The 16,934-nt window shown below is 37.7% G+C and overlaps 1 protein-coding gene across 3 annotated transcripts; it reads right to left on the bottom strand.

Annotated features, from left to right (window-relative positions):
* Positions 1 to 224: 224 nt before the first annotated feature.
* Positions 225 to 14,461, bottom strand: LOC123761631 (DNA repair protein complementing XP-C cells homolog). Of its 3 annotated transcripts, none has more exons than XM_045747686.2 (9): positions 14,338 to 14,461; positions 11,659 to 12,599; positions 10,462 to 11,418; positions 9,897 to 10,004; positions 9,490 to 9,623; positions 6,312 to 6,537; positions 4,608 to 4,776; positions 3,819 to 3,973; positions 225 to 1,242 (listed from the first exon to the last, which is right to left on the bottom strand). In XM_045747686.2, the coding sequence occupies exons 2-9, from the start codon at positions 12,583 to 12,585 to the stop codon at positions 307 to 309; spliced, it is 3,612 nt and encodes a 1,203-aa protein (XP_045603642.1). In that variant the 5' UTR covers positions 12,586 to 12,599; positions 14,338 to 14,461; the 3' UTR covers positions 225 to 306. The 3 variants fall into 3 exon arrangements, with proteins under 3 accessions (XP_045603642.1, XP_045603640.1, XP_045603641.1); XM_045747684.2 differs by having other exon boundaries at positions 14,322 to 14,459; XM_045747685.2 differs by having other exon boundaries at positions 14,303 to 14,420.
* Between the last annotated feature and the right edge of the window lie 2,473 nt (positions 14,462 to 16,934).

The raw sequence follows: 16,934 nt of genomic DNA, 5'->3' as shown, positions 1-16,934 counted from the left end.
CAGGTTTGTAAGTGTTTGCGTAACTGCTTTATGAATCCGGGTCCTGGGCTCCAGAAAACTTGAACCATGAAAATGGCATCTTTTTTTGGATTGAGAAGAATCCTTACAGCTTCTTTGGCAAAGAAAAAGATGCTAAACTGCTCATAATAAACAACAAGAGGGGAGAGGATGGGGGGGGGGGGGGGGGGGGCAATTTACACAGAACATTAATAAAAAATAATTAATAAAATTGTTACTTTAACTTAAATTTAAATTCTTATTATATTCAATATATACAGTAAATTTTTCATTGTATAAAATAAAACATTAGCTACTCTCACTCCCTTCACTTAAATTTAAGACCTGCTCATCTGCTCTTTTCATTTCTTTCTTAGGATCATACGATTTATCGTCACAATCACTCTCGTCAATTGAAATGTCACCCTCACTTTCCTGCTCACTCTCTTTGTAAGTTTTAATATTTTTCTTTGTGGACCTGCGAGACGTTCTTCTCAAGGCCAGCTTGCTAACTTTTCTTGCATCAGGTTCAGGAGTAGTTGAACGGCTAGATGATACAGCTGTCTCGCATTCAGAATCCGATGGATTTTGACTTTCAGATTCTATAGTTACGCTTTTGGATTTGCTTTTGGGCTTGCCTTGTTTTCTGATGCTGGTTTTAATTTTGGAATTATAAAATGAATCAGAAAATTTAATAGGACTCTTTGAAGAAGAGGGCTGAGAATCGTTCTCCATATCACTGTCATCACTAAGATCTGGATTATGCATCACAGTTTTATTTCCCCATTGGAGAATAGCTCTGATTTTTTCTTTCTTTTGCTCATTATCCGATTCACTTTCCTTGTCGGTGCCAACTAAGTCTGTCATAGAATCCTTGTTTGTTTTGTTCTTGGTAAAATCTCTCTTTACACAATTTTTTGTCTTCATTGTTCTGTTTCTACTCTTCCTGGCCATCTCCACAACGTTGGAACTCAAATCTATTCTAAGGTTTCTAATTGTGTGTGTAATGAGAGGCTTAGCAGCAGCAATATCCTCTTGTGTAATCTTTCTTTTTGTGGATTTTTTCTTCTCTTCCATCTTTTCTTTGACTATTTTCTCCTCTTCCTCTTCATCAGATTGAGAACCAGTTCCATATTTTTCCCTTACTCTTTCCTTCACCAAAATTCCTTGAATCAGCCTCTTCCAATTGTCATAAATTCTTTTCTGCCTCTTTTCTTCTAACCTTCTAGCTTGCTCTTTTTGTTCCTACAAAGAAGAATTTTGTAATTATATTATGTTCATTATATTTAATGTAGACTGTACTGGGAAAATGTGTAAATTTAATGTTTAAATACTTTAACTAAAAATCACTTGCATGACTATTATTTATAACCTAGCTAAAGTATGCATGTGAGGCATTATTAAATCCTTGAAAACTATGAAACACTAAGATATGACCCTTTTGAGGCCAAAGTGCAAGTTGGTTTCACTGTGCACATTGTGATATGGCAATGTACCCCAAAGATGGGGACAGTTATTTTATATAACAAAAATAAAAATGCTAGATATCCAGCAACAGAAGATGATTTGGATACTGAAATTACCACAATTAAATTTTTCATTAGTTCTATACTGTACTTAAAATTCTGCATCTTTAGATTGCAACCAATTAACTGCAGGCTGTGTTACATAAGGCTGTAAGCACCAAAAGCCTGATTAATCAGATCATCAACAAGGAAGGCTGTTCATAGATTGAAGCCTCATGGGCACAAACCCCTGGAACCACCATGAGGTAAGAAAGTAGGAACAGAACACAATATATGTAACGTTATTCTTAAGAGACATTTTTTTAGCCTTTTACTTGATACATGTCCTTCGTGGGTATCAATTAACAAATGCCAATAAAACCCCACGAGCATGAGACAGCTTGGTACTGTACTTATTGTCCAAGAACAATGATGGAACTGTACCGTCCTACTCAAAATTCATTACAAATACATATGGATTGGACCAACTTATTTTACTTGTATTTTGCTAAGATTTTTTTTTGTCCTATACTTCACTTTAGTCATAGTTTTTTAATTCCATTTCGATATAAAAGCTATCTTCCATATAGCTGGTACAATATTTATCTTTGTGTAAACACAAACACACCCTGTTTTTGGTTTTACCCCAATGCTCAAAGCAGGTGGATTCAATTTCTATGACAGGACCATAACGTTTGCGAGTGTTTAATTTCACCTCATGCCTCTGTTCACATAGCAGTAAATATGCACCTGTGAGTTAAGCAACAGTTATGGGCTGAATCCTGGAAAATGTTAGTCGTAGGTCAATGGGAGCCTCAATAAGTCTAGCAGGCTTCCTGTCTGTGACAATTGGAAACTGTCGGAATGTTTCCATACTACAGAAATGCATTAACATTTTTGAGTTTGAATAACACATTTTAGGATCATCGGTATTCTGATAGTAAATGATCTGATGACCCTAAAATGCGTCATCCGATTCCTATTCATGAACAGCCATGTATTCATCACTGTCACATATAATTTATTATAAATTCAAGTTTGTGTTTGCATCTATTCTCTAGAACATTTGCAAATATTGACACTTATTTGTTGGGCTATAACTAAAAATTAAGTTAGAAAACATTAAATGATTTTAAACTTTTGCATCGCTGAGTGGCCCACAAGCCACCAGGGAAACCTAGAATGTCTACACTCTCTGTATGTATGGAGGTGTTAGACAGCAAGTGTAATTACCTAAGTGTAATTACCTAAGTGTAGTTACAGGATGAGAGCTACGCTCGTGGTGTCCCGTCTTCCCAGCACTCTTTGTCATATAACGCAAAAATAAGTGTATGTACACCTTCTCGGTGTACATTCCCGTCCAGCAGGTACGAGCTTCTACACGTACAAATACGGTTATCTTGAGGTTATCTTCTTGATGTTATTTCGGGGTTTTTTAGTGTCCCCGCGGCCCGGTCCTCGACCAGGCCTCCACCCCCAGGAAGCAGCCCGTGACAGCTGACTAACACCCAGGTACCTATTTTACTGCTAGGGGCATAGGGTGAAAGAAACTCTGCCCAATGTTTCTCGCCGGCGCCTGGGATCGAACCCAGGACCACAGGCTCACAAGTCCAGCGTGCTGTCCGCTCGGTCGACCGTCTCCCTCTTGTTATTGGTAGTTATTGGTAAGTGTTATTGGTAGCCGGAGATCATATTTCAGTTAAATAATGAGAATTTAATTTGCATAAATTAAATTTCCTTGTGGAAAGTACTAATGTATAGTATTTACAAATATGGTTAACAGAACTATAATATACTAGTCATATCCACATCAGCAAGAAGGATATGCATCATCCATACTGGCTTCTAAAAGAAACACACAGTTTGGCAGATACATACTTTACTTGGTAGTTAATGAGAAGACCCTTTTTTCCTTTTTTAACACATAGGTAGAGGAACAGATGACTACTGACTCCTATTAGCAGGCTGAAAGGACCCTTCCTATAGCTCATGGTAAGCCTTGCCCACTAGTTTCCCTGGAATACAACCCACCAATTGTTTAACAACCAGGTACCCAATCACTGATGGGCAAACACAGGCTTACAGTTAAGGATTGGCGCCTAGTCAATCCTCCCCGGCCAGGATACAAACCTTGGCCAAATCACTCACAAAGCGTGGAACGAGTGTGTCACCACTGCTCCACCAGGGACTGTAGTTATAGACACGAGGAATGTCATAACTGACAAATCAACTAGCAGGTGCTACAATGTTATTAAACCCTTCCTCAGCCCTAATTAAATTTGTATATTTAATTTTATTTACATCATAATAACATACCTCATTCCAAGCGTCCATTAGGATGTCTTTGAACTCTTCACAAATTACATAGCCTTCATAGACAGGATGAGTCCAGCCAGAGTGAAAATCAAATCCTACCATTGCTGGAGCACAGTCAATATTCAGCTTGCGAGCTACACGATTGAGGCCGGCAACTGAAACAAGAGACATTATTATAGGTACGTACATACTAGTGTAATAACTAATTGGTTACAGTGAACCCAGACGTGGTACAGCTTAGCTGCCATCATTCAACATTGTCTTTGGCACGCTTTTTGTAAACATCATGAATTATATAGCATCCTTCCCAAGATGACACAACCACCTTCTCTGTTAACATTGCCCTTCACGCTGCATAACTAAATTATAACCTGTCACGTGCCATGGTTACGTTATTTCCATAACTTGTATTTTTGGCATTTTTTCTTAAAATGTTTAAATATTGATGTTTAGGTCAATAGTGATTTTTTTTTTAATTTTAAAAGATATTACAGAGGTTCGTATATTTTATGAAAAAGCACAAAAAAGATATAAATGAAAATCTGAGACTAAATGGAGGCCTAACTCATTTGACGAGTTGTTATCTACATTCTGTACTACATTGTGAAAATCTGGACTGCCATTCTACTCCAAATACAATAATTTTTTTCAATTGTCAAATACACTTGCAACCATATCAGAATATATACACAAAGCTATAAAAGACAAAATATTATTCTACAGTAAATAGTGTGGGATCAGACACAGACTGATGGTAATGGTTCTCTATCAGATAATCATCCATCTTACTTGGAATATGTACACAGCCCTTGGGTAGCATTCTTGCTTTGAATAGTTCCACATTCCCATATTCATTGCGAGGCACTTTTCCTCCTGCAGCCACTGGAGGCTCATAATCTTCCACCTGCCACTCTCCAAACAGTTCTAGTGGCAGATCTTTGATCAGTTTGCAGCCAATCTGGAACAGGTACACAGAATATCTTACATGTAGTATATTTCTGAACCTGCTCAAAAACTCATTTTAATAATGAATCAATTTATCAACAAGGTCAACTACTTTTCGCACATAAATAAATATAAATTACTATGAAAGCAATCACCCGAGTAAATTAAATATTGTTACTTGGTAATACTAGTAATGTTCACCAGTGAACTAATGGTAAGTTTTATGATCATATAAAAGTGATCTCAGTTTAAAGTAATTACAGTATGATAATTTCATAATTAAATTAATCATAATTAAAGTAATTATGATGTGTTTATAAGTAATTATAATTTCAAGAGAGAACACAAACTAAAGCAGAAAACAGCGCTCAATGTAATGAAATGCCTCTTTCTGGTTGCATCTCTGTGGCTCTGTAAAACTATTTGGCTGAGGGAGCTCCACACACGAGTCACATCAACTAGAGGAGTCTGTACTGCCTACCAGAAACCAGAGCCTGGCCTCCCTTACAGAGTTGATTAATAACTATCCACTCTGCTGCTAAATCTAACCCACCAGTTACGCCGAGATCTCCAGTTTACCATGTCAACAGAGATCAGTAGGAAGCTAAAAAAACACCCACTGATGAACCTGGAAAAGGGGGGCAAGGTATCAGAGAGTCATTGAGGCTCAATAAGAGGAGTTTCATTACATTCAAAGCTGGTTTTCTGGGGGCTTCTAGTAGCTAACTACAAAGTACTGTAAGGAAAAAACGGGACTTCCTAGAGAGGAGGAGAGCAAAGACTAAACTCCCGAAGACTAGAACCCAGGACAAGAAAGCTGATCAAGGGCAACAAAATCCTGACATGAATAAAAAACAGACTAGGTAATGAGCAGGCAGGGACCTTGTTAAACATCAAAAACCCCCAAGCTTATGGCATCCTATTTCATCCTACGACATACAGGAAAAGACCACAGTCAAAGCTACAAATTTGTGAATATTATGGACCTGAGGGTAGACTACAGGCTCAACCTGTACTCACACTAGGCTGGTTAAAGCAGCGGCTGTCCTCCCGAGACCCATTCATCAATTTCGGAGATTAGTGATTTTGATTTTGTGAGGGTGATCGTAAAAATCCCCAGTCCCTGTGCCTTTATTATGGGGCCAGGTCCTGACTCTGGTCTACAGTAGACAATATGGTCTCCTAGGGTTTATGTGATGTGTGCATGGAGCTACTTCAGCAAGCTAGCTTTGGGGAGCCTCTATTCAGTTCTTCCTGAAAGTCTATATTTGCTATGAGATTACATTGCTAAAATTTAATAACAGACATTTTTGTTCAAACTAAAATACTGTACCTTAAAGTTTCATACAAATATAACAGGGTGTTCAAGATAATGAATTAAATAATTTTCAGGAGACAGAAAAAGAAATAACATGAGAAAATATTGTTATACTGTATTTTAGTATAGTAGTCCCAGTGCTCAATGCATGCTGAATAACTAAGCAATACATAAACAAAAATAAAATTGTAATACCAGGGATATTTAATAAATACATTAAACAATCTTACCCTATCCCATTTTGGCCGTGCTTTTACAACCTTGTATGGTTCTTCATCAACTCTCACTGACTTGGCCTCCTTCATCCAGGTGTCCCGAGAATGTAAATTGTAAATGCTATCACGTGGATAAACCGGTTCATTCTTGAAAAATCCAACAGGAGAGACATCAGGCGGATAAATTGCCTCAAACTTTAGAAGGTGGCGTTGCAAAGCATATAACGGATGGTTTTTGTACCTGAAGATAAATGTTCATTTGTTGTATTTTAGTAGATAAATTTGCTTCTTACTACACAGCTTTGAGTTTAAAGTAAAACAAACCATACCTACAGCTAAGAGACACTGTACTACATTTTATCCATTATTCTCCATGTATTTTTTACATTATGACCAAAATGCTCTGCATATTAGTGGCTTTTTGCATTGTACTTTCTTATGTATCCTCCACTGTTCATATACTACCCTGTATATCATATGTATGTACACTTGTACATAAATAAAATTACTGGGTATTACCCCGACTTACCCGAGGGCTACTAACCCTAGTGATCTCGATGAGGACAGAAAACTGGTGGCTTGTTGAAGGTCTCCCCATTTGCCTTGATAATCTTTTCCAGGTACATGTTAAAACTCAACACAGTTTTGGCAGTTACAGCTTTGGCGGGTAGGCAGTTCCATGGGTTAATAACCCTGTGGGTGAAAAGTATCTCCTGTTCTCAGTCCTACATTGTGGCTTGTTGAGATTGAAACCGTTGCTCATTGTTTGTGTTACAGTTGACCTTATGAAGAAAATATCCGGATCAACATCCTCTCAGTATTTATATCTATATATATCTATATATATCCTCATTTGTTCAGTATTTAAAAGTTTCAATGAGATCTGCCCTGTCATGCCTGGTTTGCAGTGTTGTTAGCCCTGTGGCCTTCAACCGTTCCTGATACGGGAGATGGCTCTGGAATGACTTTTATTGCCCAGTGTTGCATCTTTTCCAAGGCAGCAATGTCCTTCTGAAAATGAGGTCTCCATTCTTGGATACAGTAATCCAAATGACCACAACAAGCACCAGAGAGTTACACAGTTGAACATTCCCTTCTTTTCCTTATAGTCAAAAGTACGCTTGATTATCCCAAGAGTTTGGTTAACATTTCTGACTGCTGCACCCACCTGTTGTACAACTTTTAATGAGTTGTAGATTTTGATTCTATGGTCCTTTTGTTCATTAATCTGCTGTAATGTAATACTATGAATTTGATAGTCGTGGTGTGGGTTATTATGCCCCACATGCAAGTCATGTTTTTTAATATCGACACATGCATCTGCCAGTCTTCTGACCATTCATGGAGTTCATGTAGATTTCTTTGTAAGGCTTCAATATCATTATCATTTCCCACTTTACTATGAATCTTTGTCGCCTGCAAATTTGATGATGTGGTTTGTAATATTTTTATCTATGTCATTGATGTATATGACAAAAAAGGTAGGTCCCAAAATGGACCCTTGTGGCACCTCACTTATCCAGCCCATCTTCCTCTTTTGGTAGTACTGTACTTATAGTACCAATGAGGACCATAGCATATATACACCGACGTACAACGAAATTAGAAAGTAGAAATCGGCACTATTGAGTTGGACAAACTGAATAACTATTTTTTACTTGTGTTGCAAAGACAAATTAAACTAACCTAACCTTCCTAGCTAGGACTAACACACAATATCTGAGGCCTAATATAATACATGTGTGTGCTATATTAGGCCTAGGAATATGCTTTTTAGCTTTTTTTTTTTTAAGAATTCTTCTCTAGTCAGTATACATACCACTATCTAAAAGCCAAGTACTGTACTGTACGTATAAATTCGTGACCATTGACAATCATCACAATAGGTACTATCTAAGCAGAAGGCTGGGTTGACTTATCACATTTCTCCATTCAGATTCGTTTCTATTTAGCACGATCCTTTGTTTTCTTTCCTTCAGCCATTGTTTTATTCATTCTAATATGTTACCATTTATTCCATGGGCCTGTAGTTTTCTTGCAAGTCTTTCATGTGGTACTCTACTACATCCACCGGAAGGCCTTTGAGTAGCTGGTTACCGTTTCCAAAAATGAGAGCAAGTTTGTAAGGCAGGATCTGTTTTTAACAAATCCATGTTGTGTCGACTGTACAAGGTTGTTCACCTGAAAAATGGTGAATGATTCCCTCCCTGAGGATTCTCACCATGAACTTACAGATGTGTGATGTCAAGCTGATCAGCCAATAGTTTTCTGCTGAGCTCTTTCTGCCTTTTTTGAAAATAGGGTAACATTTGCATATTTCCAATCTAGGGGGACTATCCCTAGCTTGTCAAAGGTCTAAGGGAATTATTCCTTGGTCCAGAGATTTTGTGAAAAGTAGTTTTAGCAGTAGGCATAGTTCTTCTGCCAGTTCCTTTTAAGACTTTGGATTGGATTCCATCCACACCTGGGACTTCCGAGTCATTTAGTTTCTCAGTGTTCTTTTTTATTATTTCCCATGTTATGGGTATATACTGTATTGTTAAATTCATCCTTCACCCCTCCTTCAAACATAGTAGTTTCATAGTTTCTTTTGGCTGCTCTGATTTTTCTGAGTGGCCGAGTTTAGTGCCCTTTTGTATAACTCATAATCAATGAGGTCCATCATGGATTCATAGTTCTCCAGAGGTTCTTCTTGGTTATCAATGCTTGTTTTATGACCTGTCTAGATGATGGCAATGAGAGAGAACAGAAAATAAGACAGGGAAGAAACAGAGGGTTTAGCAAGAAGAGGGGTTGTACAGATCAGATTTTTATAGTGAGGATGGTTATTGAAATGTTTCTAGTAAAAGGGAGAAAGCTGATGGTGCCTTGAAGAAAGTACAATTTTGCTGAGTATTTTCTCATAGTGGTACCTCTAATGAACTTGCAGATGTTGCTGCTAAAGAGACCATTCATGCTTGTCCTGTCTCCCACAAAGGTATTCCTCATTTGGATTTCTATAAAATGGAAGAATGAATGGTGAAATAGTAGAAGATAAAGATTGGGAGACAATTGTTACGAGATGTGATTAACATAATGAAATGAATTGTTTGTACGCGTCACAAAAGTTAAATAGACATGCATGCATTAATAAGCCATTCATATAGTACCAATCTGTCTCTTGGATCATGGCTACAGAAACAATCATACTCACTCCCCAATGCTTCTTGGCAGAGGCTGTTCACGAAGATTTTGGTCCATTTCCTTATCCTCCACTTTATCTAGTCGAGTCCTTTGTCCCGTAAAAGGCCTTAGCGTCTTCTCCCACCATTTACTACAACACCGAATCTTGAACAAAAGTTAACATCGAGTTTCAGTGCTTCAGTATACATTACCATACTGATATATGATAAGAATATAGTATGCGAAATATCACGCACCACACATAAGAAATCTGTATAGTTTCTCCTAGCATACTCTAGACCAATAGACCACTGGAGAGGTTCCTCTCAAAACCAACTGGATCAGTATAAAAATGTGACCACAAAAGATCAAATAACACGACAAAACCAAATATTAAATTAAAAATTAATAAACATATACTTCCTAAATGTAATTTACTTTATTTTCATTGGAGAGCCAACTTGAAATATAACGCCGTGTTACATCCTTCACTGTCAGATTGGCATTGTAGGCGGTGATATATCCTGATCCAGCTGGCATACGTGCCTGAGGAAATTAAATAGGGTTTTTACATGGCAGTACAATACAATAAATTAGTAGGCAAATTTGAATAATTTTTGTAACACAGTAACTATCCACGATGAGGTAGATGAGATTATATTGTCTGTGTATACTGCATGCATGTATATAGTATGTATAGATATATATAAATTATATATATTATACATATACACTATATTTCATATATATAAATAAATATGCATATTTCTTCTTAGATTGCATGATTAAAATGGAAATATCAATAATTTTTTTTTTTTTTAATTCTTGTATAGCCACTAGTACGGGTAGCATTTCGGGTTGTAATCAAATGAGTCCATGTTAACTTAGAAGTATTACAATTGAAATATTCTTATTTAAGCTAATGCAAAAATTGTATTCATGATGTAAAACTTGACCTAAATTTGATATAGAGACCATTACTGTACAACTTTCTGTGTCTTACCTCAATATGCGCTATACAATGAATTTTGCCTCTTATAACGTCGACACACACCCATTTCTCCTCCTCTTCTACATAAACTTCTGCCCATTCAATCAGAGGATCACCCTTACTTCTTTTAGTCTTCATTGCTTCATCTTTTCCACATTTCTTTCCCTTATCTGTGGTTTCATTTGCCTCAGAGCTTCTTCTCTTGTTTGAACTTCTACGCCTTTCAGTTAGCGATTTTGGTCCTTTCTTAACCTTAACAGGGTTGGGATCAAAGTCACTATCTCCCCCATCATCACTGAGAGATTTTCTTTTCTCAATATGATTTTCTTTCTTATTTGTTTTCTTTGCATGTCCAGACTTGTTTCTTTGAACTTCAGTTTCAGAATCAGACGATAACATTTTCTTATTAGAATTATCTCCTTTTGCCCTACTACAGTTTATCTTAACATTGTCAATAGAGCTTTTAGCATCCCAAGAACAAGATGGTGCTTGGAATACATTTTTCTCTTCTTTTTTTGGTGGCTTAATTAAATTCTCAGCACTTGGTTTCCAGCTCATTGGCTGGAGGGACAATACCAAACGTGCATTTACTCCAAGAGCACGGAAAATCAGAATAAACATATACACAAGTTCTTGATCTAAACATGCCTTTTTTTTCTCAAACCTCAGCGCCAACGTTTTCTTCAGTGGACGATGCCAATAATTCTCCTCCACATCCTCGGGTTTTACTTGAACTTTCCTTGAAAACCAACCAACAAACTTTTCCAGGTAATTGATATCCAGTCTCTTGGGTGGATAGTTATTCTTGTCAGTAATAATGGAGAGGGCAACACCAAGAAGTTCATCAGAGTTCAAAAGCTTGTTAACATACCTCCCATGGGCAAAGAGGCATAGAAGATGTACTTTATGCATATTTTCGTGAACTTCTTTAATGGATCGATTAACTTTCTTCCGCAAGTAGTCTTCAATCTATAAAAAAAAATTAAAATTTGAGTCAATTAATTATATTCAGTGCTCTCATTTTATCAGAAAATGGAATATCCCACATTTACATGATAGCATACAGTACATAATGTGAAATTTATAATTGTAAACACTACAATCATAGTACAGTACTGTACTACTTGTGCTTTGCAACATTGATTAATCTTTAAAAAAAATTCACTACTTGTTCATACTGTATTATAAGAAATATTAAAGCATTCTTACCATCTCCTCATGAGTTCGCTTCTTTCTCTTGCGTACACCCCACAGGACATCTGGGGCATCAAGCTCAATCTGGACCCCCTCGGGTTTTGATTGAGTCGAGTGAGACCCAGAGAGCAGCTCCACAGTTTCATCAACTCCTTCCATTTCATCTACTTCCTCCCAGTCACTCATATCAGAATCTGAAGCTGTAATGGATGACTTCTTTTTCGACTTTGCACCACTTTTCTTTCTTGTATCCTTATTTGGTGTACGAGTTTTTTCTTTATCTATAGCTTTAGGTTTTGATTGTTTTGATTTGGGTAATGTATTCTTTCCACCTTTTTTATTAATTGTTGTTGGGGGATTTGGGCTGCTTTTGTTTGCAACATTCTTTTTTTCATGAGCAGCATTTTCTTTGCTTGGATTAATAAAACTTTTCTTTTTCTCAGAAGATGCTGATAATTTTTTTTCAATTTCCTTTTTAGTTTTCCCTCTTGTTGAGGATTGTCCTCTTCTAGAATTTGCTCCCAAGGGGAATCCTTCAAATATCTTTTGTTCTATTACTGTAAAATCCAAATTATCATCCTCAAAATCTTTATTATGATAGTCTACCTTTACATTTTTGTCACCATGCAATTCCTTTTCGGATTTTGGCTTTCTTCTATTTCTTACAGAATTTTGTTTACTTGTAATCTCGTTTGTAACTAACGATGGTTTAGATTTTTGTTCTTTACTCTGCGATCTTGATTTTCTTTTTGATTCTTCATTAGTTGCAACAGCCATATTTTCAGTATCTCCCCGAGTTCTTATACGTGAGAGTTCCTTTTTCATGTTTGGATTTATCTGAGTATCCGATTTATTGGGAAGAACACTAGCAGACCTCGTATGCAGGGTTTTTTTCCTTGATGGTTGTTCACAATTTACAGTGCCAGATCTATGAACAGCCATCACATACTATTTCTCTGGAATGAGAGCAGGTACAGTATTAGCTACATAGGCAAGAACTTGCTTTAAAAATATATATATAAAACAACAAAAATACTGTACAATGCAAGACAGAATATCTAAAAAATACTGTAAAACAAAACACACTAGAGGTCAACAAAATAAATCAAGCACTGAATGTAATGAAACGGCCTTTTCTGGTGAGCCACCAATAGCTTACCGAGTTTATATTACAATGCCTTACCTCCAGGTCTCTTGAGATTCATTCAATGCCTACCAGAATATCTCATGAATTGAGGGGAGCCTGGGTAGAACCCACCAGTAAGTATAGGTGCAGTTAAATAAGCAAATGCATGAAGGAAATAAGGTACCCACCCCACAAGTAAAAAAGGCTAATGATCTGTAGCAGGAATATTAACTATATGTAGCAAGTATATATCAATGAAGTGGGGTAAACATCCTAACTGCTGCACCACTTGGACCATCTGCAATAAAATGAAGATCATGCAAACACACCTTGTTTCAATTTCAAACAAGACAACACAAAAATTGAGTTTTACAGTCTTTCGTAATCAGGTATTACTTTTTTAGGGGGTTTACAACATTTTAACAATTTACATTAACGAGTAACTTTTACAACCCATCCTTCTGTTAAGATACAATAGTACTGTGACGGTCGTCAATAGTCATGAATTCGTACGTACTTAGCTTTTAGATTAGTACTATACTGGTTCCTACGTTCTCCTATAATGATTGTACGTAAAGCAACTACTGTATTGGTAAAACATAAAAAAATGGGCTGTTGAACCCCAAAAAATTCATGCTTTGCATTATTAAATTACCCCAAATATATATATTAAAAATGAACAACTAAAGAAAACTAATCTAACCTGCTCAAGGTGTAAATAAGAAATCCTAAGCCTAGAAATATACTACCTTAGGTCTAATATAGTATATATATATACATACACACAAGTTTGGAAATAAGACTGATGAATTATGGAACATATTACTAGATAACATAATACATGGAATCAATGGTTCATTTCAAGAGTTCCTTGTACATACTGTCTATGTATATTATGGGTCCTATAGCACAGTGGTATATTTCCTAGTTCACAATTGAGAAACCTCAGTTCATTTCCCTGGCTGGATATAAACAGTTGGGTGCACTTTCTTTCCTCTGATACCTCTGTTCACTTAACAGTAAAATAAGCAGTTAGACAATTCTTGCAAGTTTCATCCTGGGAAAGGCCAATAGTTTACCTAGGGGGACCGCAAGAAGTCTAAATATAAGCATACTGTCCCGAACAAGGGGAATTATATGAATGAGTTTGGGTAGATATAATTAATAATACCATATAGGAGCTGCGTAATAGGTCTTCTGCAGTCTCCTTTATTCCTCCATATACAAATAATGCATCCAACCCATGGGATTGTATACAAAATACTCTGGTTAGGTAAAGATTTAGTACTCATATTCCTCCAATTCATACTATAAAATCAGAATGCTTCCTAACATGTCTGCTCTACAAGAGTCGAGGGGTGTCCTGGTTGCCATAAACACAAACACACTCACACTGCTATTTCTGGCACAAACTAATCTATATGAACCCATACCGTTTGGTACAATACTTGTAATTTGGTACCATTTATAGTATTGCAAATTACTTGCTAGTTGAGACCTTGTCACTTGCCTAGCTCAACGGGTTTCGCTCACCGCTCTATCCTATTCTCACCATGTAGGAATACAACCATTAGAGGTTTCCTGTGCGAGATGAATGTATGATGCTGCCGTGCACGTGGTGGCGTCAGTCGAGTGGTGTACACGAGCAGGAGGATGCTGTGTGGAGCGCCTCCCCCCCTTCCCCCATACTAGACTTACACAATGTCAACAAACTCCCACGTCACCGTTACGTCACTATGTGCTCGACGGCCATTGGTCTTCCCGCGGTCTGGCTACTCGTTCTCACTCCTGATTGGCTCTCATTTTCGCGGGTAATGTTATGTCGTCTGCAGACTTCCCTTTGTTGATATACAGTATATATTTTTTTTATAACCTGTTGTTACATAACCTGTTAAAATTCATTATAACACCATTACATTATTATAATTACTTTTCATTATAACAATATTACGTTATTATAATTATGTTTCATTATAACATAACATTATGACATTACATTATTAGATTGCATTATTTAGGGGGGGGTCTGATATATCATATTTGATATACTTTTTTTTAGATGACCGGATGACTGTAGAGATGACTGGAGTTTAGTCATCTCACGTATCAGGAACGGTTGAGGGCCACAAGGCTAACAACACTGCAAACCAGGCATGACAGCGTGGATCTCATAGAAACCTTTAAAATACTGAACAATTTGGAGGATGTCGATCCGGACACTTTCTTCAAAAGGTGAGAAGTAACACGAATGAGGAGCAACGAGTTCAAGCTCAACAAGCCACAATGTTGGACAGAAAACAGAAGATGCTTTTTCACTCATAGGGTTGTAAACCCGTGGAACCGCCTACCCGCCGAAGCCCTAAACGCCAAAAGTCTGCTGGGTTTTAAAATACAGCTAGAAAAGATCAGGGCAAATGAGGGGGACCTTTCACAAGCCGCCGGCTAACTGTCCTCATCGAGGTCACTAGCATTGGTGGCCCTCAGGTAAATTCAGGCAAATATCAGTTGCGTCATATCATATCATGGTTGTACAAGAATGTAAGAACTTTTGTATATATAAATAAAAAAAATATCCAGCAGGACCCCTCCACCTTTCAGCTATTTGGTTTAAAAATACCTCCCGATGTTATATTGCTCCATCACGTGTTAGTAATTTTGTGAACACAGATGTATACGTCCCAGTGGCACAGTGGTAAGACACTCGCCGGGCGCTTCGCAAGTGCATTGGCCCAAGTTCGTATCCTGGCTGGGATTAATTGACCAGGCGCCAATCCTTAACTGTAGCCTCTGTTCACCCAGCAGTGAATGGGTACCTGGTTGTTAAACGATTTGGCGGGCTGTATTACGGGGAAAATTAGTATTAAGGACCTGCCCGAAACGCTATGCGTGCTGGTGGCTGTACAAGAATGTAAGAACTTGTGTAAATAAATAAATAAAAATATGATAAAACATTGTGAACTGTGTGAACATTTACATAGCAAAATTTATATCTCTAAATTCCTTGAAGGTATGTTTATCTAAGGTTGGAAGCCAAACGTTTGGGAGTTAGCATCATTAAACTTTACAGATTTATTGGTGAGTGTATAGGAAGTGTTATTGGGGGTAGGGGGCGCCGGCCCTAATACCCATTTCACGAGATCGGTGGAAATGAAATATTTTGCCCCGAGTCCGTAGAGTTTTACATTTGTTTAAAATGTAGCTATTAATCTGAAAAGAAATTGAAAATACAGAGAGAGAGACATTACACTAACGTGACTGCATCGGGGAGAAAATCCGTAGGAGCCATGATGATGGTTCGAGCCTACGTGGTGGGTGTTCTCTCGTACACGCTCTAGCAACTAGACCACGAAATGGTATAAGGATTGTGTGAAAATCCTGTTCCGGCTTCAGTAGAAATCTCAGGAAATCCTTGTGTCTCCAGAACTCCAGGTTGCAATCCTTATACCATGTCGTGGGTTGGTCGCTATAGAGCGTGTGCGATCGAACCCTCATCACGGCTCCTACGGATTTGTTCAAATCGAGAATGTGATGTCGGTAGACTATGAAGTTACTCCCGCAGTCAGATCTCCCAATCCTGAGCACTCCAGGTGCAAACTCTGTGAGCAGGAATGGCGGCATGATCTCCCACACTACACCACCGAATGCCCAGTTATTAGACCATTCAGACCCGTTGGCATGAGGTGCCTGAGGGTTTGCAATTACTTTATTCACTCTCGTGTTCTTGAGGATATCCTCATATTGCACCCACAATTTGCCAGTGTAGGCTACTGAACATATGGCCCTGTATGACTTACCATCCTGCGAGATGGGGACTTTTAGTATCACTACTACCTTATTCACTCTTGTGTTGATGATGATATCCTCATAATGCACCCAGAGTCTGCCAGGGCAGACTACTGATCACATGCCTCTGTATGACTACCCATCTTGTCTGATGAAGATTTTTAGCATCACGTAATTAGCTGGGCAGGAGAGTTTGTGTGGGGGAAGCGAGATATGGGGAGAGGATATCCAGGAACTGGGTCGATCCCAGGCACCACCGGGTACACCATCTAGTATTAAATATAACATTATAGATTGTATTCTTATAAATAAATAAAAACGTTCCCACATTCCATAGTTCGCGTAGCCCAGTACGGTTTTGTAAAATAAAATGAGAAGCTAT

This window comes from Procambarus clarkii, chromosome 24 (assembly GCF_040958095.1).
Source record: "Procambarus clarkii isolate CNS0578487 chromosome 24, FALCON_Pclarkii_2.0, whole genome shotgun sequence".
Classification (NCBI taxonomy): Eukaryota; Metazoa; Arthropoda; class Malacostraca; order Decapoda; family Cambaridae; genus Procambarus; species Procambarus clarkii.
Note: the sequence above shows the minus strand (reverse complement) of the source record. Positions and strands in the feature narration are given on the sequence as shown.

Bases quoted from the DNA above. Each gene is read 5' to 3' on its own strand.
- LOC123761631 (XM_045747686.2), bottom strand. From the start codon at position 12,585: ATGGCTGTTCATAGATCTGGCACTGTAAATTGTGAACAACCATCAAGG. The intron at 11,419-11,658 runs GTAAGAATGCTT...TTTTTTTTATAG, and splicing joins AGCGAACTCATGAGGAGATG to ATTGAAGACTACTTGCGGAA. The intron at 10,005-10,461 runs GTAAGACACAGA...TAATTTCCTCAG, and splicing joins ATTGTATAGCGCATATTGAG to GCACGTATGCCAGCTGGATC.